This window comes from Lissotriton helveticus, chromosome 3_1, assembly GCF_964261635.1.
Source record: "Lissotriton helveticus chromosome 3_1, aLisHel1.1, whole genome shotgun sequence".
NCBI classification, from domain to species: domain Eukaryota; kingdom Metazoa; phylum Chordata; class Amphibia; order Caudata; family Salamandridae; genus Lissotriton; species Lissotriton helveticus.
The window spans coordinates 434,104,057-434,129,401 of NC_136061.1; the positions used below are offsets into that span (position 1 = coordinate 434,104,057).

Sequence of the window (25,345 nt, forward strand, 5' to 3'; positions counted from 1 at the left end):
ACCCCCTGGCCACAAGTAGCACGAACACCCCCCTTGTGTGCTGGACCTGTTGCCTCGGCCGGGAGCGCTGTGTGTGTATTGCCGGGGGCTGGCGGCTGCGGAGCTGGGGGCTGCGGAGTCTCCCAGCCTTGATCTTGCCTGCCTGGCTTGTTTTTGATCCCGTTTCCTTTCTTTCCCCTCCTGGCCGCCCGGTTCCTCCCTCGCTCTCGCTCCCTGGTTGGTTTTAATCAGGCCCCCTCGGGGGGCGGGGCGTGTCATGATAGCCCTGCCTCCCCAGCGCTGTGTGTGACAGCCACATGCTGCAACTGCCTAGAAAAAGCTGGAGAGTGGCTGGGGAGGCAGCGCAGATCAGAGCAGGCACAGGCAGCAGCAGCAGCAGCGCCCTGACAGAGGCAGGCACGGGCGCAGAGACACCCGCAGGGAATCCCGGCAGCAGCAGCAGCGCAGCCCGCCCTGCTACCACCGGGAGCATCGCCTCTTGCTCCGAGCACCAGAGACGGACCAGATCCAGGCACCCGGCTGCGCAAGGCACAGACCAGCCTCCTTGCAAGCACAGCCCCGACCAGCAGCCGAGCACCAGATACTGACAGCGCTGCTGAAACTGACCAGCAGCCCCGCACAGGCGACTCCCGGGGAGAGGAGACCCGGGCATCCCGAGACACCCCAGGGCCGGCGCGTGCACCCACCCACCCCGCGTGCCACCCCTCTCTGGCCGCCGGCAGGGGGTGCCACATCCCACCCGGTCCGGGCTGCTGCCTGCTGCAGATGTGCACGATGGCATTTGAGTGCACGAAGTGACAGTGGGAAGGGCACGCGGACAGCCCCGTGGCTTCAGGAGGCGCAGGCGGCGTTTTTTATGCCTTTTTTTTTTACTACCACGGATCTCTTGAATGTGGAAGGGAAATAAAACAGACGCCGCGAGGAAAGGGGGAAGGCGCAGCTGCTGGAGACATTTTATTGCCGTGCATTGTTGGGCGAAGGACTTGAATGAGTGACGGCTCCAGGGGGGAGACTTCAGCGTAAAAGAGACCCTCGCGCTCTCCACTCGCCCGAGCACTATGGATGCGCTGCCGCTGGTTTGTGGACTCGTCTGCCTCTTGGTGTGTGGACCCTGGGAGGCGGTGCATGGAGGTAAGAGCCTAAAACTTGTGTCCCGGCGCTGCGTGGACTCTGTGCAGCGCGCGATCTGTTGATGCTCTGTGCGGGGCTGAGTGGGTCAGCACCCTAGCTCCCCACGGAGGGAGAACCCAAAGAGACGCTCAGTTCAGCGCACAGCACCCGCTTTGCTCTAATCACAAACTGCATTTTGTCTTTGGAAGCAGAGGCGGGCTCTGGGCTGCGCTCCCCAGTCGCATCTGGACTAAATCAAAGGTTTAAAAATACTACAAAGCCATCGCATTACATTTTTCTCTCCCTTGATTTTTTTTTCTCTGTTCCTTTCTCCACTCCGCCTCTGCTCGTGTTATGAAGCAGAAGGCTCCACAACACCCCCCCCCCTCCCCCCACCCGTGTGAAAAGCATCAATCACGCACGTCCCCTGATTGGAATTGGGTTGAGAAACGCAATTAATCCCCTTTTCCCAGGAAATCTGTTTGTGATCAAAAAGTGTATCTAGTGAGACGAGGTGTTTCAGGTGATTGTTTGGGGGTGTTGTGCGGGTGGGGGGTCTATTACATGGCCGTTTTGGAAGGTTTATTCTCTAATCTGCAGCCTGGAAGGGGGGCGGTTGGGGGTGTTATCAGAAGAGAAAGTATGTGTTTGAAGGTGTTTGAGTTTCTTTGTATGCGTGTGTGTGTGTTTATTGCTGGGCATGTATCTTTCTCTGTGCTAGTGCTTGTTTATGTGAGTGCGTTTGTTTCTGCCTATTCGCGTGTTGGTGTCGGTTTTCAGCTTTTCATTTATTTTGTTTGAGCGTGTCTATATTGGCGTGTGCTTTTGTGTGGTTCTATTCCCATGTGCAAGTTTGTGTGTATGCATCTCTTTATGTCTCATATGTAATATATAAGCGTGAGTGTGCTGGGAGTCTGTTTATGTGTGTGTTCTTGGCATCGTTTTGTGTCTGTTTCTATGTTTGGTGTTTAGGTCTATTGCACAAGCATGTTTGCCTTATGTGGATCTGATACTTTGCGAGCATGTGTGTTCTGTGTGCGTGTTTCTGTTTATATGTCTGTGTTTCTTTATGTGTCTGTTTGTGCTTGCCTGTTTCTCTGCGTTTTGTTGCTAGGCTTGTTTCTGTGTTTGTTTTGCGCGTGAGTGTTTTATTTTGAGTGCGTGCTTCAATATACATCGATTCTTTTCCTGTTTGTGTTTGTTTCCGCCTGTCTGTTTCTTTTTTTGTTCAGTGTGTTTCTGTGCCTGAGAGCTGCATCCCTCGGCATATACATTCTAAAAGATAAAACAAACACGGAGCGGCCGCAGAGAGGCCCGGCTTCCTCTGAAGTGCTGCGGGGAACTTTTCCGGGTGGAACTGTTAAGGCGCTGCCAGAGCCAGGGCGCAGGAGGGCGGGCGGGCGGGGCTGAGGTCCCCATGGAAGCAGCTGAGGAGAAGCAACCCGCGGGTGTATCTAAAGGACTTTAGGGGGAACCTGTACCCCAGCAGCAGCCTACCCCTCCTCAGGGGCAAGATGCCCCCCTGGCGGCCGGCCAGAGCCGGCGTGTACAATGAGCGCGCTCCCAAGGCCGCTTCTGAGGGTGCTCACAGGGTGCTCTCTTCTACGGGTGCGCGGTGGGGACACCTGTATATGACGGCCCAGGCTGTGTCCTTGTGTGAACAGAGGCTGCTCTCCCTCGTGGGTGCCCTCGGCGTGCCCCTTGTGACTTCCCAGATGGGCGCATACTTGCATATGAATAACCAGTCGGTGCCGCCCCAAGCTAGGAGTGTGCCCCGCTGAGGATGCCACAGGGTGTTCCGGGCTGCGGGTTCACCTTGGGTGTCATCTGCGGGTGAGCCGTCGGGGTCAAGGGCTGTGGGTGTTCTGAGCAATGGGTGCCACTTCCCGCCTGTAGGTGCTCTGAGGTGAGACTGCCCCATGGGTGCTCCGGTATGTGGGTGGACTCACGATGCCCCCGGCTGTGGTTGCCCCCGTAGGTCCTCTCCGTGGTGGGTACCACGTGGGTGTTCCGAACTGGGGTCCCCGTGGATAGGGGGCCAGAAGAGTGGTGCGCTTCTTTCGATTCTTTTAAGTGGCAGCTTGACATTATCACCCCCAGCACTTCTCAAACGTGGTACATGCTGGTTCTGGCAAGCCTTGAAAAGCATTAAGCAGAACACTTATATATGAGGGGCAGGTAGGTTATGCGCCTCCCGGAGTGATCACTCCGGGAGAGGCCTCGGTTATTTACGGGAGAACCCTCCCAGGGCCCCGTCTTTCCTGCGCCTAGAAGCTGCATGCCACCTGTCTGAAAGCCTGGGGCTGCTGCCCGATCCCGCTCACTCCGATCACTGCACTCTCACGGTGTGATCTTAGCTAAGAGGCCAGGGAGGGCTCTAACATTCACTGTATGTGCACACCGCTGTGCACAGCCACGAACTCTTTGTTATTCAAGTCCACGCGCAGGCATAAACGCCAAATGCTTGTTTCTTCCCCGTGATGTGGATGTACAAGAAAACATACGCCCCTTACGAGTCACGCCATGTTTCGCTCAGAACAATTCTGTGTCGCTGCTTTCATAAATCAACCATCACTGCAGATTTCTTTCTTGGTGTGCGCGTGCCATGTCGTGCAGGCGCACAGCGGCCTGGCCGCGGGGACGGGGGCACATCAGACCGGAGTTTAAAAGGGCCCGGGCCTAACATGGGACGTGGCCATATACACCATATACAGGGCTGAAGGCCGTCTACTGAGCAGACGGTCCCAGCGCGGTACTAACGTGGCCTGGGAGTAAGCGCATCAGTGGTCGATTCTGATTGGGTAATAAATGAATATAACACAAGGCTTTGAGTGAAATCACCATAAAGCATCAAGCTGTTGTTAGCCAGCCTGCCCAGGCCGGGTCAGCAGGATAAAGTATTGGACAGCCACCCCCTCCCCCCCCCCCACCTTTAGAATGTGATGAGGGCCCCCATAATTTGTAATTTCTCATGGATAGCCAGTGGCCGCGTCTCAGAGGGCTATGCTACCCCCTTCTTGTAGCGCCTCGATGTACTCCACTGGAGTAGTGGACATTGCAGTGATGGAACGCGTCTGGCAAGAGCAAAGCTCACGACTGTTGCCAAAAAAAACAAAAAAAAAATGCAGCGAGGCGCTGTGAGGGTCTTTAGGCATGTGGCAAAACAGTGTTTATCTCACAATTGCCGTTGTTTTATTGTTCATCAGTGCGCGCCGCGCACACGTCTTTGGGGGGGACCGATTGTATTTTATTACACACTCCAGTGGTGGGTACATCTCCCCTCCCTGCATATGGTCCGTGGCACCCTTGCCACGCCGCAGCATGTGAGCACGTCGCAGTCGGAGGAATCCCCAAGGGAATAGCCCAGTTCCCTGGAGGGGGGAGTGGGAGCCGGCGGGCTGTGCTTTGAAGCGCAGGCCTGGCTGTCACTGGGAGCCGCAGTGGGTATATTATTCATGCTCTCCTTGCCCTGCAGCCGGCTCAACAGGCGTGTAGCGCTGGGCGAGCGCCCCCAGCGGTCGCGCGTGGTGCTGCCGCAGGCGGCTGATGGACAACCAACCCCAGCGCCACAGGCACTGACTGCCCGCGGCTGCTCTCGGTCACAACGGCGACCCCCCCCCCGGTAGAGGGGCTGGAGGTCCATGCTGGGGCCGCCAGCCTCGCATGGGGACTGGGGAGGCTCCCGGGCGCATTCAGGTCCTGTGGCAGGTACACATGTCAACATCTGGGACGCACAAGAGGGATGTTTACAGCCCGAAAGAGGTATACCTGTGTTTGCCAATGTATTTGCACTGTTCGTGGTGTTAGGAATAGTCATATAGCGCAAATTCTGCCACTGCTGTGGTCTCGAAGCGCTATAGTTAACATTTTTGGGATCGGTGGTAAATTATACAGAAACGTTGACTATGTATGTGTTGGGTAACGTGAGCGCGTCGCTATCCTAAATGGGAATGTTAGGCATACAGATTTGTTGCGATGCAGAAAAAATAGTATTTACTCCTCAAAGAAATTAATACATGAGGGTACACTGAAAACGCAGGAGCCTGGCTCGGTGCTCTGTGCAGTGCCGCCTATATACATCTCGTGCCACGAAACACAGGCCGGTGGGCGCTCCATGGTACAACACAGTGCCAAACAGACTGCCTCTTGGCGCTGTCACAAAGAGGTGGCTGGGTGCTCTTGAGCATGCGCACTCTCATCTGTGTTTTCGGTCAGTATAGTATTCTTGTGCACTTGATAGCAGTGCAAATATTCGTGTTCGAGACCACGAGGCATTCCTTCCCCAGAGATGGGAAGCAGGAACTGGCAGGAGTTGCGTTTTTGGTCCACACCTTGGCAGTGGAAGGGACAGTAGATGGGCCGTCTGTAATGTGGGGCGACGAGGTGGTTGCAAAGTCGAAGGACAGAGCCAGCTTTGAGGCAAATGTCCCGGTTTCACCGGCTGTGTCCCTGAATAGATATATATTTAGACCCGCCGGCGACTAATAGCCCCCACTGTTGGATGTCGAAATGTGTTTTCCATCTTTGAAGATCTACCCGAAATAGTAGTGGAGAGGGGAGACTGGGGGTGACGGTGGGGGGGGGGGGGGGACACCGATTCAACAAGCCCTCCATACAGAAAAACACGCGCGGCGAGAAGCGATTGGTTGACGTAGATTTTAAATGTGCGTTTATCACACCATTGAAATTGGTGCTAATTTTATTGCCCTGAGTATGTTCAATAACTAAGTCCATCCCGCCAAAGTTTGAAATGTTTCACTTCTTGATCACAGACCAATCTCTGTTGTAGGCACACTGCCCACTGAGCTATGTTCTCAGCATGGACCCTCGGAAGGTTATCCGTCGCTAGAAGAAGAGAACCCCCAGCTGGACTCGTTCTTTCTCGGCGCTTCTCCTCCCCTGATGCCCGCAGAGACCCCCTCTCATCCCACTGGGTGCTTTAGAGTAAACCGCGGCCTCTGTGTGTCGTCCTAAGCGCCGCGAGGGCGCCAAATCAACAAGAGAGCATGCACAGGCATGTTAATTCACAAGGCCGGGGTGTGTGACGTCAGAACTTTGCCCTACTAGGCTTGTCTACCCCTCTTCTTTTCTGTTTCATCATAATACTATTAATTACCAGTACATACTATTATCATGAAACCAGCACTACATGAGCTCTCATTACAGCTGCGTAGGGTCAGCCTGGATGTCCGGGCAGGGGCCTCCTCTCACCCGGCTGCACCCTCTTGCCAGCCCTAAGCATTGCAAGCAGGGGCAATCTCTCGTTCCGTGCATCAGCACTGCCCACGGCCCAGAGGTGACTCGCCAGAGCCGCAGCCTCTGTGGTAACCCTTGTGCCCCATGTGCCCTCTACAGGCCGCTGGGTGCACTGCACCCAGGCCCGCAGCCGGCGCTCCAGAAATCAATGAGGGCAGATGGTTCACGGATAACGAGACACTCACGGTGGGAAAGCCCCCACCTCCCCTTCTCACCCTCATAAAAACACACTGAACCACTATGCACCCCAATCTCCCCACCTGTTCTTTTTCAGCCCTTGTTAGTTGTTTGTGTGTGTGGGAGTCAAACTCTTCTCTGGCGAGCAGTACAAAGTGTGTTCCTGTAGTTTCGAACTGTAGACCCCGCAGCCATTGCTAACCGAGAACAATAAAAGAAACGATCAATACCCAAGTAATTTAGATTCCCGCCTTTGGGACCTTGAATGCAGTAGGGCTGGTCTTCCCGCCTATTCTAGACACTAAAACACACACACGTACACCGCTCCCGTGCATGTGTGTCCCATAAGTTTGTATTTAACAACTTCTCTTTTTTATCCAAGTGAACCACTTGAAAGGGCTCCCAGGCAGCACTTAATAATGCTTTACAAAATGGCAAACTCGTTGTGCTTGGCGGTCACCGAGGGGTACCCACAAAGACAGGGCTCTCGGCTCTCCCAGGTCTGCGCCTGATGATCTCACCCGGGTCAAGGCTTTTTCTGAATTCTGGTCCTGGTTTGACAAAGGAAGAAACAGAAGGATAAGGCCCAAGACGCAAAGAAACTTTGCACCAGATGCGCTACTCACACACGGGTGTTGAAAACTGGAGCGCTGCGGAAATATGGAATACGGAGGAGGGTACAGCCCGAGGGCCTCTTGGGTTACCCACAGGCCCTTCTTGAGCCAGTTCCTTTCTGTGTCTGCTGCCGGAAGACTGCACTAGCTAGCTAGCTGCCTGTCTGTATCTAGCTATCTATCTATTTATTTATTTCCCAGAGAATGTGAAATATGGAAAATATTTCTTGATTCCATTTAAAATATGGATTTCACCCTCAAAATAAAGACCCCCAAACAACTCTGCAGAGCTTTACTTGAGTCAGGGCTACTACGATCATGCGGCATGGACGATCAATCTATACGCAAGAATATCCAAATTATGTGGCAATGAACGTCAAAATAAGCGCCACATCCGTTGGCACTATTATTTTCAACCATTTTAGTTAGAAACATAATTTGTGTGAAATCTGCAACCTATATGGCAAAATATGTGGCAAATGGGGTAAATCCATAATCATGCCATTAATCTGCATCCACAGAATTGCATACATCCAGTAGACCTCACTATTGTCAATTGTTTAGTAAACAATTTATGCATGAACAGTGAAAACAATCCTAAATGTAATAATTCCAATCAGTGCCTATTGTCAGCTGCTGTTTCCAACTACCCAGGAAATAACCATGCATTATAAAAAATGTATAATGTGTGATTTTTTTTTGGTCCTTAGTTCCATCGCGGGATTCTGGACATTTACAAACAACTCAACCTTTGACCTCATGGTTTATGATGTCGCCAGAAACCTCATTGGCAATATTGTACCAAATTACACAGTTCCCCTGTGTGTTTGTGTGTGTGTATGTATGTATGTGTGTGTGTATATATATACATATATATATATATATATATATATATGTATATATATATACACACACACACACACACACTTTTAATTAAAAAGAGCCAACTCATATGTCCAGTTCTGAATGTTACCTTGTTTATAGCATATATTAGTCCTGCACCTCCCCTTTGGGTTATTGATGCAGTTAGTGTTGCAATGACAGCATATGGCTTGTCAATCAGTGTGATGTCTCCCATCGTGCACCTTGGATACACTGGCTACTCTGTTCCCATCCCTACCACCAATAAGTCCCTTGTTTCCAATCTGCCCGTCAGCCCCCGTCCCCACAGGAGAGCACCTGTTGCCTCCCACCTGCCTTCCCTAAGTTGACCCGCACACTTTGTAGTCTGGGCTATCTGTAGCAGTCCCTCCCAGACCCAAGAGGTCTACAGTGAACGGTTCCTATTGATTGTGTAAAAGTGGGCGAGCCGCTGTCTGCTGGAGCCGGGCTCTAGACAGATGCCAGGCTCTGGCTCAGCTCAAGGTTCTCTTGGGCCCTAAAGCCCAAAACGAGCCAAGCTTTCATATGGCTTCTGCCTGCCACCCTCGCACTGATCCCATGCACAGAGAATTATAAGCAAAGCAGTAGAGAGGGCGGGGAGAGAAAGAGACGCCCATCTAGTGGTTGAATTGCACAATGTGAAACCATAAAACCTGTGTTCAATCCTGGTTTCCCAACTTGACCAAATGGTGTATCCTACGCGCATTTTTTATTTCACCAAGCCTCCTTTTTCTTCACTATCACAGATGAGACACCTCATATGAGCTCAGGATGTGCACTGGACGAACACTTCTTGCGTTTTATTTACTAGACTACAATGTTGCTTCATGCATTGTAAGAATCCAGGTTACATATGAGATACACGTGACAACTAACATACCTCTATGCTCATTTGTGACATTGCTGTTAGGGGGGCATTCATATTTCTAAGTTTGTGTGTAATAACTATCACTTCTAAAATCAAATGTTTCTCAATGCAGTGATATCATCTAAAGAATGCTCTCTTTGAATTTCGGAGCGCCTTTTATCATATTTTGTATATGACATCTGTTGCTTTATTTACATGCTGGTGATTTCTTTCAAGGCTCGGCTCGGGCTCCTAGAGTCAGGCCAGATCCTCGGCTCGGCTCTAGCTCGGCTCTAGCTTGGCTCTCCCTCTTCATTTGTTTGGTCGCCACCTCTGTGGTTAGTAGTGGAGGGTTGAAAGAGAGAGGGGGAGGGACAGACTCAGCGCGTGCATCAAACACAAGACCCTTCACAGCAGAGCCATGGCTGTCCCCTTTTATTTTATTTTATTTTATTTATTTAGTGCATTTCTATAAAGCGTTGACATTACCTGAAGGTGTCAGAGCGCTGTACAATAGAGCTAGTTATGTTACAAGAGAAAAGTGGTACAAAATAGAACATTACAAAGATTAAAAATGAAGGGTACACAAACACAAAATCCAACACAGCAAGCAGGGGTGAGGAATGTACAGGAAAAAATACAAATTTACAATGAAGAGCGCACGTCCAAGAGGGGCCCGAGTATGAAAGTATTAGTTCTGAAAGTGTCTTTGGAAGAGAAGAGATTTGGGATCAGCTTTGAAGATCTGGGTAGAGGAGGTGGCACAGAGCAATGGGGGGAGTGAGTTCCAGATTCTCACCGCATTGCCTGAGAAGGCAGGCGTAGCAGCACCGGGCCCCAGGTGAAGGGACTTCTGAAGCCTCCTCAATGTTCATTGAAGCAACAGGCAGGGCCCCGCCCCCACCCGGCAGCCCTCGCGGCATCCCTGGGCCTGTTTCTGGGTGGAATCAGGGCTCGGATCAGCTCTGCCTGTCAGAGCGTCCCCTCGCTGGAGCCTGCCTTAAAATGACTTTGCAGCAATTAGCCGTAGTTTGTTTCCTTCCTGGTTCCCAGAGAACCATCTGGAGCCTGCATGGGGAAGCGGATCATACCGTCCCCGGGAGGAGCCGGGCGCGCGCGCAGAGGCCTCCGTGCGCCTTGGAATGATTCCGCCGCCGCCCCTCCCCCTCCGAGCGCCGTGGAGAGCGCTGCTTCGCTGCAAGTGATTGATTTCTCTTCTAATGCCAAGATCAGTTAATGGAGAAATGTGATTAAGTTTCAGCCCGGAGCCGGGCCCAGTCTTTGATTGCACTTGCTGTTAACAAATATGCAGCGGCGATTTTGGCACCCTGGTTCAGTTTGCCATTAGCAGCAGCTCCATGCTGGAAAAAAAACTATCATTCAGTTGATGGGCTATCGTGCCCACATCCTGGAGATAAATTTCACACAGCAATGCGCAAGAGAATAAGGGGATGAGCCCAGAGAGCAGGGCTGTCAGCCCGTCTGCTCAGCTTTGAAAACTCACTCCAAACACCACACCATGGATGAAATAAACCACAAGGCCTCTGGGCGCCATAGCACAATGTCAGTGTGTATCCCTCCGCCAACGCCACGCTTGCACACTCCACATAACAGTGTGTATCCCTCCGCCAACGCCACGCTTGTACACCCCACAGCACAGTGTGTATCCCTCCTCCAACGCCACGCTTGTACACCCCACAGCACAGTGTGTATCCCTCCTCCAACGCCACGCTTGTACACCCCACAGCACAGTGTGTATCCCTCCACCAACGCCACGCTTGTACACACCACACAGCACAGTGTGTATCCCTCCTCCAACGCCACACTTGTACACTCCACAGAACAGTGTGTATCCCTCCGCCAACGCCATGTATGAAGTAAATCACACAGTCACTGAGCCCACTGGGTGCCATAGCACAGTGACAGTCTGTATCCCTCCGCCAACGCCACGCTTGTGTACTCCACAGCACAGTGTGTATCCCTCTGCCAACGTCACACTTGTACACTCTACAGCACAGTGTGTATCCCTCCGCCAATGCCATGTATGAAGTAAATCACACAGCCATTGAGCCCACTGGGTGCCATAGCACAGTGACAGTGTGTATACCTCCGCCAACGCCATGTTTGTACACCCCACAGCACAGTGTGTATCCCTCCGCCAATGCCACAATTGTACTCTCCACACAGCACAGTGTGTATCCCTCTGCCAATGCCACAATTGTACTCTCCACACAGCACAGTGTGTATACTTCCGCCAACGCCATGTATGAAATAAATCACACAGCCACTGAGCCCACTGGGTGCCATAGCACAGTGACAGTGTGTATCCCTCTGCCAACGCCACGCTTGTACACTCCACAGCACAGTGTGTATACCTCCGCCAATGCCATGTTTGTACATCCCACAGCACAGCGTGTATCCCTCCGCCAATGCCACAATTGTACTCTCCACACAGCACAGGGTGTATCCCTCTGCCAACGCCACACTTGTACACTCTACAGCACAGTGTGTATACCTCCGCCAACGCCACGCTTGTACACCCCACAGCACAGTGTGTCCCTTCACCAACGCCACGCTTGTGCACTCAACAGCACAGTGTGTATACCTCCTCCAACGCCACGCTTGTAAACTCCACACACAGTGTGTATCCCTCCGCGACAGGTCACACTTGTACACTCCACACACAGTGTGTATCCCTCCGCCACAGGCCACACTTCTCAACTCAAGAGAGGTTTCATTCCTCTGTAGAGTCCTCAAAGCACTTTTCCAAACTCGTCAACATGCACACGCTTCGTCTCATGGCCACACTCCAGCACCATAAACTCACTTTCCCCTAACAGGTTAACGAGACAAAGATGTACCTGAAACCGGATGCCTGATTGCTCTGTGTTGGAAGGATACCCTGTATCCTGGCATAGGTTTTCCTGTTACACATCTTGGGCCAGTTGATTCAACTGCAGCCAAGGTGGACTTCAAGTCCTAGAATGTACCGATCTGTAAAAGGAAAGCTCCTGGCTGGATTAAGAGTGTCCTTCTTACGAGGTGCGTAGGCCGTTCTTCATGGTTTTACACAGTCTCCAGGACAGATTCCACAATCTGAACAAATGCTTCCAGAGAGAGACATAAAACCTTACTGAAGAAAGGGCTAATTGTCTTCAAGTCTAATCTCTCTCTCTTTGAACCCAATCACTCTTCCAAGTGCCCACCTTGCCTTCACCTGACCCTGTATTACCCCCAGGCTGCCATCCCCTTCAACAAGAAACCCAAAGGTCTGCCCAGAAACACAGTTTCTTAACTGTAGTGAAGACTGACTATTTACTGCTCAGAAAAGCAATCCCACCGTACTCCAAAATGGACCTCCACACTATTGTTTGGGCTGCCACATTTGTCCACGTCGACAGGACTCCAAATATCTAGTTATGTTTTTCATTTATTAGGAAGACATAGAAGTCAAGAAGAAACAGAGGTAAAGGGTGGGATGTTCACAAAGGTTGAGTTAATAGACTGGAGTCTTTGCTTCATTTAAACCAATTGGACTATCACACCTGACGACAATGATGGAAGTGGAAGAGGTGAGGCGCAGCAGCCAGGGCGGTTGACTCCGGAACACGGGGCTCACAGTTCGATCCCCAGCGGCGGTGGCAGATTAGCCCAGCACCATGTGACTCTGGACAATAGCTCGCTTAATCTTCCCGACGGCCCTCAGCGCCTTGAGACCCTTAGGAGTGATTAGTTTGCTCTTTACAAATACCGGGTTAATCATGGAATGCTGGTGGCATTGAGCAATCTGGCAAATTTGATTGATCATTGTGGTAGGCACCATCATGAACACCAAGCAGTGATCGTGTGCTACTGCAGACTAACAAAGCAGCAAATTGATATGCTCCCCAAATCCCAGTACATAGCAGCCAAACTAGCTAGCAGAGTGGAGAAGCTTGGTGTAAGACCAGAGTATCATTTTCAGAATATCAGCCAGCATAAATATTGTGTCCTAAATATCGTCTACAAAATATTGGCAAATATGAGTTACTATGAGAACATCTACACCCAGGGGGACAATATTTTTGTGAACAATATTTAGGACACAATGTTTATTCAGATGATATTCCTCTAGCCGATATTCTGACATATAACAAAAGAGAGATCCTTCTGGGCCCAACACGCACAAACTCAACTGGCTTCGGCAGATGAGGCCAGAATCAATTGCAAAATGTTGTGCCTGATTTTCAAGTGCATCATAGACTGGGTCGCCAACGACAACAAGAGCAGCTAACTTCTCCATCACACTGCAGTCATCTGTTATGTAGATCATTCCAGCCGCTTTGCCACACCAAGCTTGTAGATCACTCCTCCCGTTTCTCCACTGTAGGAGCATAGATCACTCCTTTCCATTTGTCGACTCGTGGCTTGCAGCTCATTCATGCCTGTTCTCCACAGAGATCCAGACTCTATTACACAACCCTCTCCAAGTATTTGCAACATCAACACCATGAACATCAGAATGAGCATCCCCCAGTGCTTTGTGGAAAACCTAAAAACAGATCTCTTCCTCATGAACTAAAAAGCTAAGACCCCCAGTGCTCCCCCCCCCCCACCCCCAACATATACAGGACAACCACAACTGGCTAACTAGCTAGCTCTGGCTGAACTTGTAATTTATGACATGAGCTCGGCTTCGTAGTTAAGAGGAACTAACTCCTGCGGAGCAATTGTTCTCCACTTAAAATATTGAAAGACCTAGAGTCCTAGTTCAATATCGACAACACTTTTATGGCCTCACCCTCAGCTCTGCTCTAGGAGCTGATGAATCTATTACCCCTTTATTACCTTCTTTCTGCTTGTTCACTGGCTTTATCAGATGCTCTGCATCCCAAGGGACCACGGATTCCAGTCTGTGCTCTGCTGTTAACAATCCACTCGACCAGTCCAATCGAAGTGGACCAAATCTGCAATTCCCAGAATGCATCGGGTTGTAAAACCAAGATACAGGACCGGATTACGTGCTGAGTCGTGCCTTGGAACATCTGATAACACTGTCGTTGCATGCTCGGGCCCTGCTCCCGCCATACAGTGGAGGCCCCTTGGCTGCGGTTTTCAGTCTATTTCCTGTCCGTTAATTTGTTTGCTTTGTCAGTTAATTAGAAACAGAAAATCTAATATGATGTTACTTCCTGTGTTTGCATCCCCTCCCCCATCTCTACAGACAAACACAATGGGGGTGGGTTTGTAGGGTGTCTAGGGTGCAAAGAATCAGTGACACGCTACAAACATGTTTGTTAATTTCTCTTTAATAAAGAATCTTTTCCACATGGATGGAATAGATAAGTAACCGGTTTCGTACCAGTGATTGCTGAATTACTAATCGGTTTCCAATTCTTAATTGCATGTAAATTTATTTTTGTGCAGAACTGGGATGATTCCTTAAGGAGCGGGGAACAATAACATATTAGTACAGACAGGCGGGCGCGTAGGAAAATGGCGAGGTTGCCAAAATGCAGGTCTCTGCTCAAACTTTCAGAGATCTCATTGTGTCGCATGTGGAATGAAAGTTCCTCATTCAGTGTAATGTTGCTTGTTTTGCATTTTTGTAATTGTAGTCCTGCTTTTATAAAGTGAAAAGCATAGAAAAATAGAATTTCATTGTGAAAGAAGCACAGGATTAAGTGCTCGTGCTTGACATGGGACATCGTTTGCTCTCTGCAGTTGTCCATCACACACCAACGCTCAGGGTGGCTTGTGTGCTTTGCACAGTAGAAAGGGCATCAGCAGAGAGTCCAGGGATTGTATGGGCTTGGTGTCTGAGTATCATTGTCCCACGTTAGAGCGGCTGCTCTTGTACATTACGGGGTAGACAAGGCTTGAGCAGGTGGGGAGGACTCCAGACACCATTTTTCCGAGCAGTGCGTGCACACTCGTCCCTTGAGTCAGTTGGGCTGTGTGCAGCTCTGGGATGGTGTCTCAGTGTAAGGCCCTACCATCCTTTCACACGGGCTTCCTGAATGGACGTACCCTGTACCCTAATAAATATAGCAAAGTTCAAAGTGAAAGTTCTAAGGGAAACTCTGCCCCCTGCCCCCAAGAGCTGCCACAGACCTTGCCCGTGGTGGCATCATCATTATGATAGTTCTCCCACCTCAATTCGAATATGTAACAGGAGCACATTGATACATTTTAGATGTTGACTATTTACGAAGCACTCAAACTTCTCTAGTCGTTTGTAATAATCGATGTCGATCAATACTTGCTGACAGCGCTAGGATGAAATGCGGAGTCAGGTCTGCTGGGATTCGAGCACGTGACGCACGCTCGACGCACAGGGTTTGTGAGCGCATACGTGTCCTCCTCGCCCCGTGACGCGCCCATCTTGTGACCTCTCACCCCTCTATGCAGTCTGCACCACTCCCTCTCCAGACACACGTGGGTGGGCCCGATAATCGCATCTCCAGATTTCATGGCCGCGCGGACGGCCCCATCTGATGCTCTGTGGGAGGCACGCCTGACTGGATGACTCTATCCCACCGACCCGTCAAGCCCCCGCCTGTCTGGGCGACCCCTCTACCGCTGCCCTCCACCAATGACGCCATTGTCTCTGTAAGACCCCGGTGGACTCACTCGCCCACTGCATGGGGTGCCCCTGCCCCTCCGCCCCCGCCCCCGCCTTCCCTCCCAGAGACGGCCGGTGGGGTCACATGTGAACCCGGGGGTCCCGTGAGGAAACCCGCCCCTAAGCTTCCAGGAAACGAGTGTCCATTAATACAAAGTGAGGCCTGTATTGACGAAGTGCCGCCGGACCATGAATCTTGTCAGCACTTTTGATTTTATTGCATAGCTGCTGCTGTGCTGTGTGACCCCACGTCAGCAGTGACACCTTCAGCCAGGCCTGGCCTTTTATCCAACAGCAATGTTCTTGCTGGGATTGCTCAGGTCGTTCTTCTAACGATAACCATGGCGAGGATTGCCAGCACTCTAGCGGAAATAGATTGGGTTGTGTACCCTGCAGCGCTTCAGACAACACCATAATCCCTTCCCCCAACAAACTGGTCTCACCACTTGGTGGCGTCCTATGGAGCGACCTTACCTCGCCTTAAGGGGGTGTCTTCTGTAAATGCACCCCAGTGCTGGCTGAAGGTGTCTCGCATATCATGGGGCTACTTAACATCTGGAAACTTGTCTATTGATAGAGCGCATCAGCGTCCCATATCAGCCTAGGCGGTTTTGTCCATGTTTTCGGGATACCTAGTGACTGCGTACGAGTTTCTTTTGGATTAAGTAAATATGCATTTATTTTATGCGAGATCTGAAATATAGGGAACAGCCCGGACCCTCTTGGAACTCATTGACACACTAAAGGACGCACACTCAATTTATATCTTCGCTATTTCTCTAATAGGCACATTAATATCCACCTCAGGGGGAATATTATGCTGGAGTCCCACTGAGATGAGTAATGCTAAAACGTGTTATCAGTGCTTAGAGGCTCGACAAATGGGACAGTGCGCTATACAGGTGTGCTCTTTTTTATTTTAAATATGACCAGGCTAACCATTGACTGATTTCCTTTGTTTTCAGTAAATGTGATTTTCTCATGCACAAGAAAGGGTGATCCTTTCACTAATAATGTTGTTCGCTATTTCACTGGCCCCAGGCCCGCTTCTCCTGTAAAAATAGTAAGACCCTTTGTACACTTTAGAAAGGCCTTAGGAGTGTGGATGAAGCCGCCATGTTAAGACCGACTCCAATGTCTGAGTAGACATACTTACTCACCACTGTTACCTAATGAGCTACAGAGCAAGAGTTCCTATCAAGACAGGGCCAACTCAGCTTTCCACCCTTACTTGGTCGGTGAAGTGAGCACCACTACATTTGTTAAGAGGAAAGGGTTGTATTGTCTACTACATGATGAAGCAGACACAAGCACCCTGGGAGGAGTCAGGGATTTAGATGCTATGTTAGTAGAAAAGTGTCAAACTCCAGCAGCCAGCAAATCAGGGGCTGTGGCTGAAACCTTGCTGGTACTCAGGGCGGTGCAGCAACACCTGGCGCGACTTTTGTGGGGGGCGCTATGTTTTGAAATAATAAATGAACTTCCTTGCAAGTCCAGCAGTTTTCAGGCAACAATAACAATGTCAAGTTCACTCTGGCGATTAATGTTCCTGCTGGTGAAAGATCGGGATTGTGTCTAGTGGCAGGTCTGGCTTACCACAAAGTAGTGCAAAGGGTTACTGTACCTGCTGCAAAAAACGTGTACAGAATCAGTGAGAGTGAATTATGAGTAGCGCTATAAAAAAGGAAATTTATGTTAGAGGGGGTAATAGACAGATGGGGGGCACTGTTGGAGAGAAACAGTGAGGGAGCTAGTGAAGAAGGTCACAGGGGGCACCAATTAAAACAGTCGCACTGGGTGCCACTAGCTCTAAAACCAGCCCTACTGGTACTCCCTGTTGGAGTGCGCTAGTGGGCTTCTTTCTCCCCACACCCATACTCGGGGGTGGCTGCTAAGGAACAGGGGTGGCGGGGCAGGTGGGGTGCCAGGGTTGAAAAAATAATCACATACCTGGTTACTGCGGCTGCCTCTTCTCGTCCTCCTGACTTCCATAAGCAGGAAGCTCCCCGGCTCCCCTAAGCCAATCATGAGCCTGCTGTCACAAGCATGACAGCGGCGCTGTGATTGGTCTGAGCGGCCTGTTTGGCTTCTCAGGAATTGCACGGGAGTCTTGGGACAGATCTCCACCTGACTGTACAACACAGTCAGGTGAAGAAATGGTAAGTGCGCTTGACAGTTTGGCCAGCCCAAGATGCCAGGCCAAACTGTCATGTGCACTTAGTAGTGCCATACCACTACTCCTCCTGTGAACCAGCCCAGCCCGCCCCAACCTGCCTCCATGCAGAAAAATAAAAGTATAATGAGAACGTATTATTATCATTTTATTTTTACTTGTTGCACTGCTCTAAGAGCAGTGGGGCGACACTCCTCCGCCTTAGCAAAGGAACCGCCGCTGCCCATTCTGTAATTGCTTAAAAAAGGCACACAATTTCTCAGTGCTTTGCAGGTCAATTTACTTTCAGGCTTAGATGGGTCTTCTATTTTTCTTAAAGGACCAAAGCTACCCTTTTTGTGGGCTTGCATGTGTTTAAAGGACTGCCCAACCCTTCTAGGAACGACTGTACCCTCTTGGGTCCTTGTTTAAGTCCTGCCATTTATTCAGACACTTACATGGGAAAGGGTTTGCCAAGGAAAAAAATAATTTGGGCAAGTGGAGATGCTGGTCTTGGAAGTCAGGCTTCCTAGTTCCTGAATCTGCCGTTTACCCACTGTACGACATTGCCATAAAGCTGTAGTGCTAGCTAGCATTTGACAAGCGCGAGAATCGAGGAGCGCGCACTTAGTACCCGGCCCCCGCCCCTACCTCGTCTAGACTTAGTGGCGGCCGGTCAGCCCAAGGGGCGACCGGCCACTTAGTACTTCCGGAGCATGTGGTGACGCGTTTCCGGTGGGGCAGAGGGCGGAGACTGGGGACCTATTTCGGTTCCTGGGGCAGGGACCCCATTGTCTTTGTCCTCTGCTGCACCGGACCGGTTGCGGGCTCGCAGATGAGTCCCACACTTCCCTCCATTTTAGTTTTAACTCCCACCCACCCGTCCCTTTAGCTCAGTAGGTTGGAGGGGCGTGTTGCGGTAGAAAGACCTTGGAACAGTAAAATTGACCGACGGAATGGACGGGAGTCCGCCTTGTGTACTCCCTAGGCCAGCATTGAGGGGGGAGACGGTAAGCTCTCCGCTGTAAAATATGGCCCCGGCTGGGGAGGCTAGGGCAACAGGTTACGAGCCTCTTGGGTCCCTGGGCAGCCTGGTGGTCTGAGGGTGGGCCCCTGGTGAGGGCGGACAAGGATCAGAGGTTTGGGGTCCACTCCTCATGTGCGCAGGTGGGTTGCACCTTGCGTGGATGCTCGGCATGGAGGATGCGAGCTGGAAGGCCCCTTAGTGCTGGAGGATTAGAATCTTGCTGAAGAAGATATGGAAAGTCAATAATAAAATTGTGTTGATAACTGTAAATAATGAATTTGAAATGCCTTGTCATGTTTATGAAATGTCAAATATTAAACATGGCCGTTTTACACCCACGCAAATCTCTGTCGATGATTTTATGTGGGTTATCAGTTTATCAGGAGGGAGCGGGGAGCATGCTGGGGGATCCGGGTCCTAACACTCTTACACTCCTCAATTACACCGTTTTTTCCTTCTTCATGCTTGCAGTAGATTTCATCTGGTTGAATTCGGTGTTTCACTTTAGGACTCATTAAAAGCATGCTGCCTCCTCAATGCTTAGGTTTCCTAATCTGGCAGTACCAGTGTTTCCATCCTACCTTTCCCAGCATTCACATGGCTAGCTGACTTCCTGTTTTGTCTCTGTATTCTTCCTGCAGTTGCTCCCATGAACCATAGAGAAAAAAAGTAAGTGGCCCATAACATTTTAAAGAATGCTGGAAGGGTGGGAAGGAAGCCAGCTGATAAAAACTTGTGTGTTTCATATATTGGAAAACTCTTATCTTAAAATGTAACACACCAGACTTAGAGACATGAAAAGTAAATTCAAAGAGGATATGATGGTACAGTAATATACTACTTGTTGCCATTGTTCAGTGCGGGGTGGGTTCACCACTCACAGGAGGCAATTAATGCCTAGCCCCTCATTTAGAGGTGAGCGAGCCAACAAATTAACAAGGAGAGCTGAGCCAAAGATCTTGTTCTGATCTTAGAACCCTGGCACGAGCCAAGCCCTGAAAATATCTGCTATGTATATTATACAACAAACATCTTGTAAAATATAATAGTCTTTGCAAAAGTCAGAAACGTTTATTCTTTGAACATGTGGAAGCTTTGCCATTATCAGAGGCAGGGGATATTGTTGCAGAAGTGTTTTCAAGACCAGGAAGCTTGGCCTAATGTAGGGTCATCTTTTCCCGGGGTTGTCAGTCCTGGGAGGGGTAGGACTTAGTTCTTGAGGATATGGGGGTGATCATTTTGGGAATGGTCGTGGTGCTCACACTTCTTGGGAGTTACAAGATCCATCAATGTGGTGATGATATCGTCGCCTGCTTCCAGCAGCTGTAGGACCTGTGCCTCCTGAAACATCTCCTTGATGCCGGTATAGTTTGTTTTTAGCAGCTTCCCACACTATGTCAGGCTGCAGCAGGTGAGGTATTCCACCAGGCTTTAACAGGCGATGAGCATGCCCCTTTATGAAGCTGAACTGGTGAGTCTGCGGACAAGGGGGTATGTGGCATATACAATGCCATCATAGTGTCCATCGGGCACCGTAGGAATAAGGTCCTCTCGCAACCTCTTCAAGGGCACAATCCTGTGTGGTTATATCTAGGCCCACTGCTCTAGCCGCTGGAAGTCCCTGTCGTTGCACTCTATGATCCTGTGCTCCTTGAATGGAAACTCCTCAACTTTGGTGGCAGCAGCGGCCATACCAAAGCCGACCTGCAGCACGCTGCCGCCTCGGCTAGCCGCTGCTACCGCCAGGCTGTGCCGGTAGTGGGCCTCCCACCTCTCCACCATGGGCTTGACCAGGATCTGTAGGCCAGCCGCGGCCCATGGAGGGAGTTTCGGTGGGGCAAAGAGGTGGGGCGGGGGAGGTGCTAAAAAACCAAATTTCGTAGCACCCCCTGCATCGCAAAATGTGCGCAACGAAATTCGTTTTATTTATTAAATTGTTTACTTACCTTAAATTATCCATACTCCGGTTTTTAGCACCCCCGCCCGCCTCTCCGCCCCACCATAACTCCCTCCACGGGCCGTGGCTGCTGTAGGCGCTCCTCTATCTGATCATAGTCACCACCAGCTTCCCTCCAGTGCCCCTTGCAGCCCTCCCCTAAGGTGAAGATGGGGCCGGTGGGGGTGCACGGGGGGGGGGCTAGGTCAAATTATAGCACTGAACTGAGACTTACTTATTGAAAGTGATAGTTTCTACAGCTGGTAGTATGAACTCACAGATTTGAAAGTGCTTTCATACACAATAATAATGAAAAAAGAGGTTTGGTCAAATAAAATATCTTCTAAAATTGCTCAATATTAAGTGGGGAGACCTCAATTTATCCAGGTTTTCTGTTTCAATTTGTGCAAAGGGTATCTATTTGTCTTTCATTGTGTTAAGACTTTGTTTTTACCTTTTAGTGCATTTTTCAGCAAGTCTTAAATTATAGTGCAAAAAATGTGACCCTAAGGTATTAGAGCGCTTTACTTAAACTCCAGTTACATTAGACAGGGTCACATGCATTGTTTATAGGAATAGGGAGATTAAGTGATTTGTCCAGAATCACAGGATGTTAGCCGACTGTGAGACTCGACCCAGAACCTAATGCCACATCCTGGGTAGAGAGAGGAAGGGAGCGAGACAGGTAGAAGCCATATGTGAGCTCGGCTTGTTTTGGGCTCGCAGTTCTGACCTCTAGCTGAGCCAGAGCCAGGCTTCAGGCGCGAGCCTTGCTCAAGGTTTCAGTGGCTCGCCCACCTCTACCAGCTATCAAAAGTGCAGCGTTTACACTACCGATAATTTGATTCAAGGCGCTGAGGGGACCCAGATGAGAAAAGTAGGAGAGAGCATGGGAGGGAGTTAGAAGAGTACTGGCAGAAGGAAGAAGGAAATATGAGGTTGCCTCTTAATGCTAGTTTTCTTATTTATATGTGCACTGCAGCCATATACAATGATAACTCAAGAGACAAGTATGAGATACCTAAAATTGTCTACAGCTAAGCCTGTGGGAGCTGTACATTGGTTTATCCAGCAACATACAGTGCTTAGTAGCAGGAATTTCTGCTTTGTTGCGAAAAAAATGCGTCTACAAAGGACTGTGGTATGATGCTATGGATTTAATTTTTTTTAAATACAAGTATCACATGTATAGGTAATCAAAAGAAGCCTCCAGGAAACTCGGAGATGTTGAAAGAGGGCACCTTAAGCCCAGGAAATGGTTGTTATTTCCCCTAAAACGAGAGAAGCTAACACATTCAGGGGCAGATTTACTAACAGTTTGCGACAGGTTTGCATCAGAAAAGATCTGGGAACTGGCACAAAAAAATTTTCTTTGGGATTTGCTTTCCAGCTCATAATTTGTTTTGTGCTGGTAAGTTAAATGCATGTTACGCAAACCCATCACTTCTTTGGTATACTTGAATTATTTGGCAACCGGATTGCTCTGTTGATGATACATGGACGTTCCTTAGTTTTTTATTCAAAGTTTATATCTACTAACAATAGTAGACACGGGATAGCGCCAAAATTAGCACCTGTTTGAGGCTGTTTTTTAATTTGAAGAAATGCTTTTATTTCTCCAAACTTTTCCAACTTTGTATGTGTGCTTCATTGTACAGAACACATTCAAAGTGGGAAAAATTTCAAAGGTTGTCTAGGCATGGTATTTGAATGCACAAGGCTACACTTCCAGTACAAATCCTATGGCAGATGTCACACAGACACCTTTGCACTATGATGCACGGCTGCACCATTCTTTGGCAACTTGCTGCGCTGTGTTGCTTTTTAAGTAAAATCTACCCCTTGGACTCGTAACTCACTCCACTGATTGATAGCGCCTTTTGTTTTGGAGGGATTTGCTTATCAAAGTCCATTTGTAACTCTGCAATCTTCATGCTGTCAGCCTTTAGGTCCCTACATCCTGACTGGCCCATCCTTTAAGGTCTTCTGGGAAACATCCATCACAACGCAACTTTTACGACGCATTACCATTACAACGCAGGATTCACAACTCAAGTCATTACAACGACTTGCGCTGGAGGGCGCTGTAGGATAGGGAATAGTTTAATTTACTATCCAAAACCTTCCCTACTATCCACGGGGACTGGAGTTGGAATAGTAAATTAAACTATTCCACTATCCAGCGCCCCCCAACGCAAGTCGTTGTAACGACTTGTGTTGTAAAACCTACGTTGTAAAGGCATGCGTAGTAAAAGCATGCGTTGTGATGACATACATCCAGGTCTTCTGCCTCCTGCGACAATTCCTTGCGGCAAGTGTCCCTCCCTCCTATCCAGAGGCTGTGCGCCTTGTAAGGCTCGTGAGCTCACACACGCCTCTGTCACAGCTCCTCCAGACAGGATTCTGTTGCATGGGGGGAGGGGGGGTCCTGGACCCCACCCGTCTCATTGTAGAGAATGAGGCACTCCTGCCCAGGTTGAGGAAGCTGTCAAGTCAAGATAAGGCGGCCATCTTATCCTGTGGGACATCAGACGCAATTATAAGATGGGAGAAGAGGGACAAATTAATTTCCAGTAACTGGGAGTGGAGCCAAAAAACTGTGACCTTATAGCAGACCAGCTGGGGTGTAAAAATAAACTGCGGCAAGAAAAAAATGCGACCTGGTCCAGGGAAAATAAAGAACTGGGCAGGCTGTTAATGGAATTGGAGTATGAGACTGCCAAAAAAAAAAGAATGATGGGCTGCAGTTAAAATACAGATTGTAATGAGAGGGAGGCGCGCACATCATGGAGGATGGGCCTCGGTTTCCAGTAGTAAGATTTAAAATAAATAGAAAAGGATATCTGTGGGTTCTCTTACCTCTGTTGGATGCTGCTCCTGCAGTTTTGCTTTCTGACCTTTCCAGTTTGTGGAGCATTATTGTTAATGGCGCACAGCACCGATGGGAGTCCTTCATGGCACCCTTCCAAACAATCACTCAGTGACAGCCATTTTGGTATTTTTTTTTTAATGTGTGCAGCAGGCCTTATTCTTTTTTTAATGACTCTGCATTGTCAAGATTGTGTAATGTTTCCTAAACTGGTGCAAAGCAGCCAAGAGAAAGTGCCAGAATCTTGGCCTTCGGGGACTCTATGGCTTTCTGCAAAAGACATCACAACCAGCTGTGGGGCTTAAGGAAGAGGAACAGCTGTGCAGAAAAGGGAATGAATTCTGGCCTGGGAAAATACGGGAAACGTGTCTGCGTTTGCCCCAGCGCTTCACATAGAGATCAGTAGTGCCTGTCCCACGCGGATACTCTGGTTTAGCTCCCTTTCGCCAACTGCGGTATTGTACCAGCTACTAAGGTGGGTTAGTGCCCTGAACATTTACTGCTGGTCTTTTTACACGCATGTGTGGGCTCACAAGCATATGCATGAGTGCTTGTGTATGCACGTGTGTGCGTGTGTGCACATCTGTCTTTGTATGTTTGCCTAGGGGTTTGGGTACTGAAGGGTCTGACTCATCGTTTAATCATTATTTCTGAGATCCAATAAGTGAATAACATCGAGTTGGGTTGTTTTAAGTGTTATTTAGAAAAAACAATTCAATATGTGGCTAATATATATATATATATATATATATATATATATATATATATATATATATATATATATATATATATATATATATATATATATAAACAAACGTTGCCTCCCACGAAGCCCCAGGAAGCGAGTACGCACACAAACAATTGGCAAATCCTTTAATTTTCTGGATGCACTGACTAAAAAGCATATCCCTATGCGTTTCAGCGTGAGCCTTGTTCACGGGAATCTGTTGCTTTACATTGGCACACCCTGGTACGTTCCATCAAGCTTTAATTAAACAGCCCTCTTTAGGCCCTCCCTCATTGAATCAGAGCATGGTGTCCCAGGTAGTCCTGAACAAAAAATAATCAATCCTCGAATAGGTTGCATGGTCCGTGTAATAAAATCACTGCTGAGGGCCAATGTTCCCTTCAAAGCGCCTATTAACATCAAGAAGGGCCCAGAAATGCAGTGTATCTGTGATGGCACAGACAGCCCATGTAAGATCCTATAGGCTGCTCTGTGCCGTTTTACTGGTGGTGCGAAACTCTTACCAGCACTGGGTCCTCATCGGTGATATTACTACATGGACCATGCAACCTATTCAAAGATTGATTATTTTTTGTTCGGGACTACCTGGACCACCATGCTCTGCTTCAATGAGGGAGGGCCTAAAGAGGGCTGTTTAATTAAAGCTTGGTGGAACATACCAGGGTGTGCCGATGTAAAGCAACAGATTCCCGTGAACAAGGCTCATACCGAAACGCGTAGGGATATGCTTTTTGGTCCGTGCATCCAGAATATTAAAGGATTTGCAAATTGTTCATGCGCGAACTCGCTTCCTGGGGCTTCGTGGGAGGCAACGTTTGTATATATATATATATATATATATATATATATATATATATATATATATATATATTAGCCACATATTGAATTGTTTTTTCTAAATAACATTTAAAACAACCCAACTCGATGTCATTCACTTATTGGATCTCAGAAATAATGATTAAACGATGAGTCAGACCCTTCAGTACCCAAACCCCTAGGCAAACATACAAAGACAGATGTGCACACACGCACACACGTGCATACACAAGCACTCATGCATATGCTTGTGAGCCCACACATGCGTGTAAAAAGACCAGCAGTATATATATATATATATGTGTGT

At 49.1% G+C, this 25,345-nt stretch overlaps 1 protein-coding gene and 1 pseudogene across 3 annotated transcripts in view; one reads left to right on the forward strand and one right to left on the reverse strand.

Moving 5' to 3' along the window:
* Window positions 1-324: 324 nt before the first annotated feature.
* The window catches only part of NRP2 (neuropilin 2), a 187,092-nt gene continuing 162,071 nt past the window's right edge, over window positions 325-25,345 (forward strand). For all 3 annotated transcript variants that reach the window (XM_078680291.1, XM_078680292.1, XM_078680294.1), the window contains exon 1: window positions 325-1,131. In XM_078680291.1, the coding sequence (XP_078536417.1) occupies window positions 1,059-1,131 (73 nt within the window). In that variant the 5' untranslated portion in view covers window positions 325-1,058. The remainder of the gene's footprint in view (window positions 1,132-25,345) is intronic.
* LOC144825203 (guanidinoacetate N-methyltransferase pseudogene) lies at window positions 19,879-23,522 on the reverse strand (annotated as a pseudogene).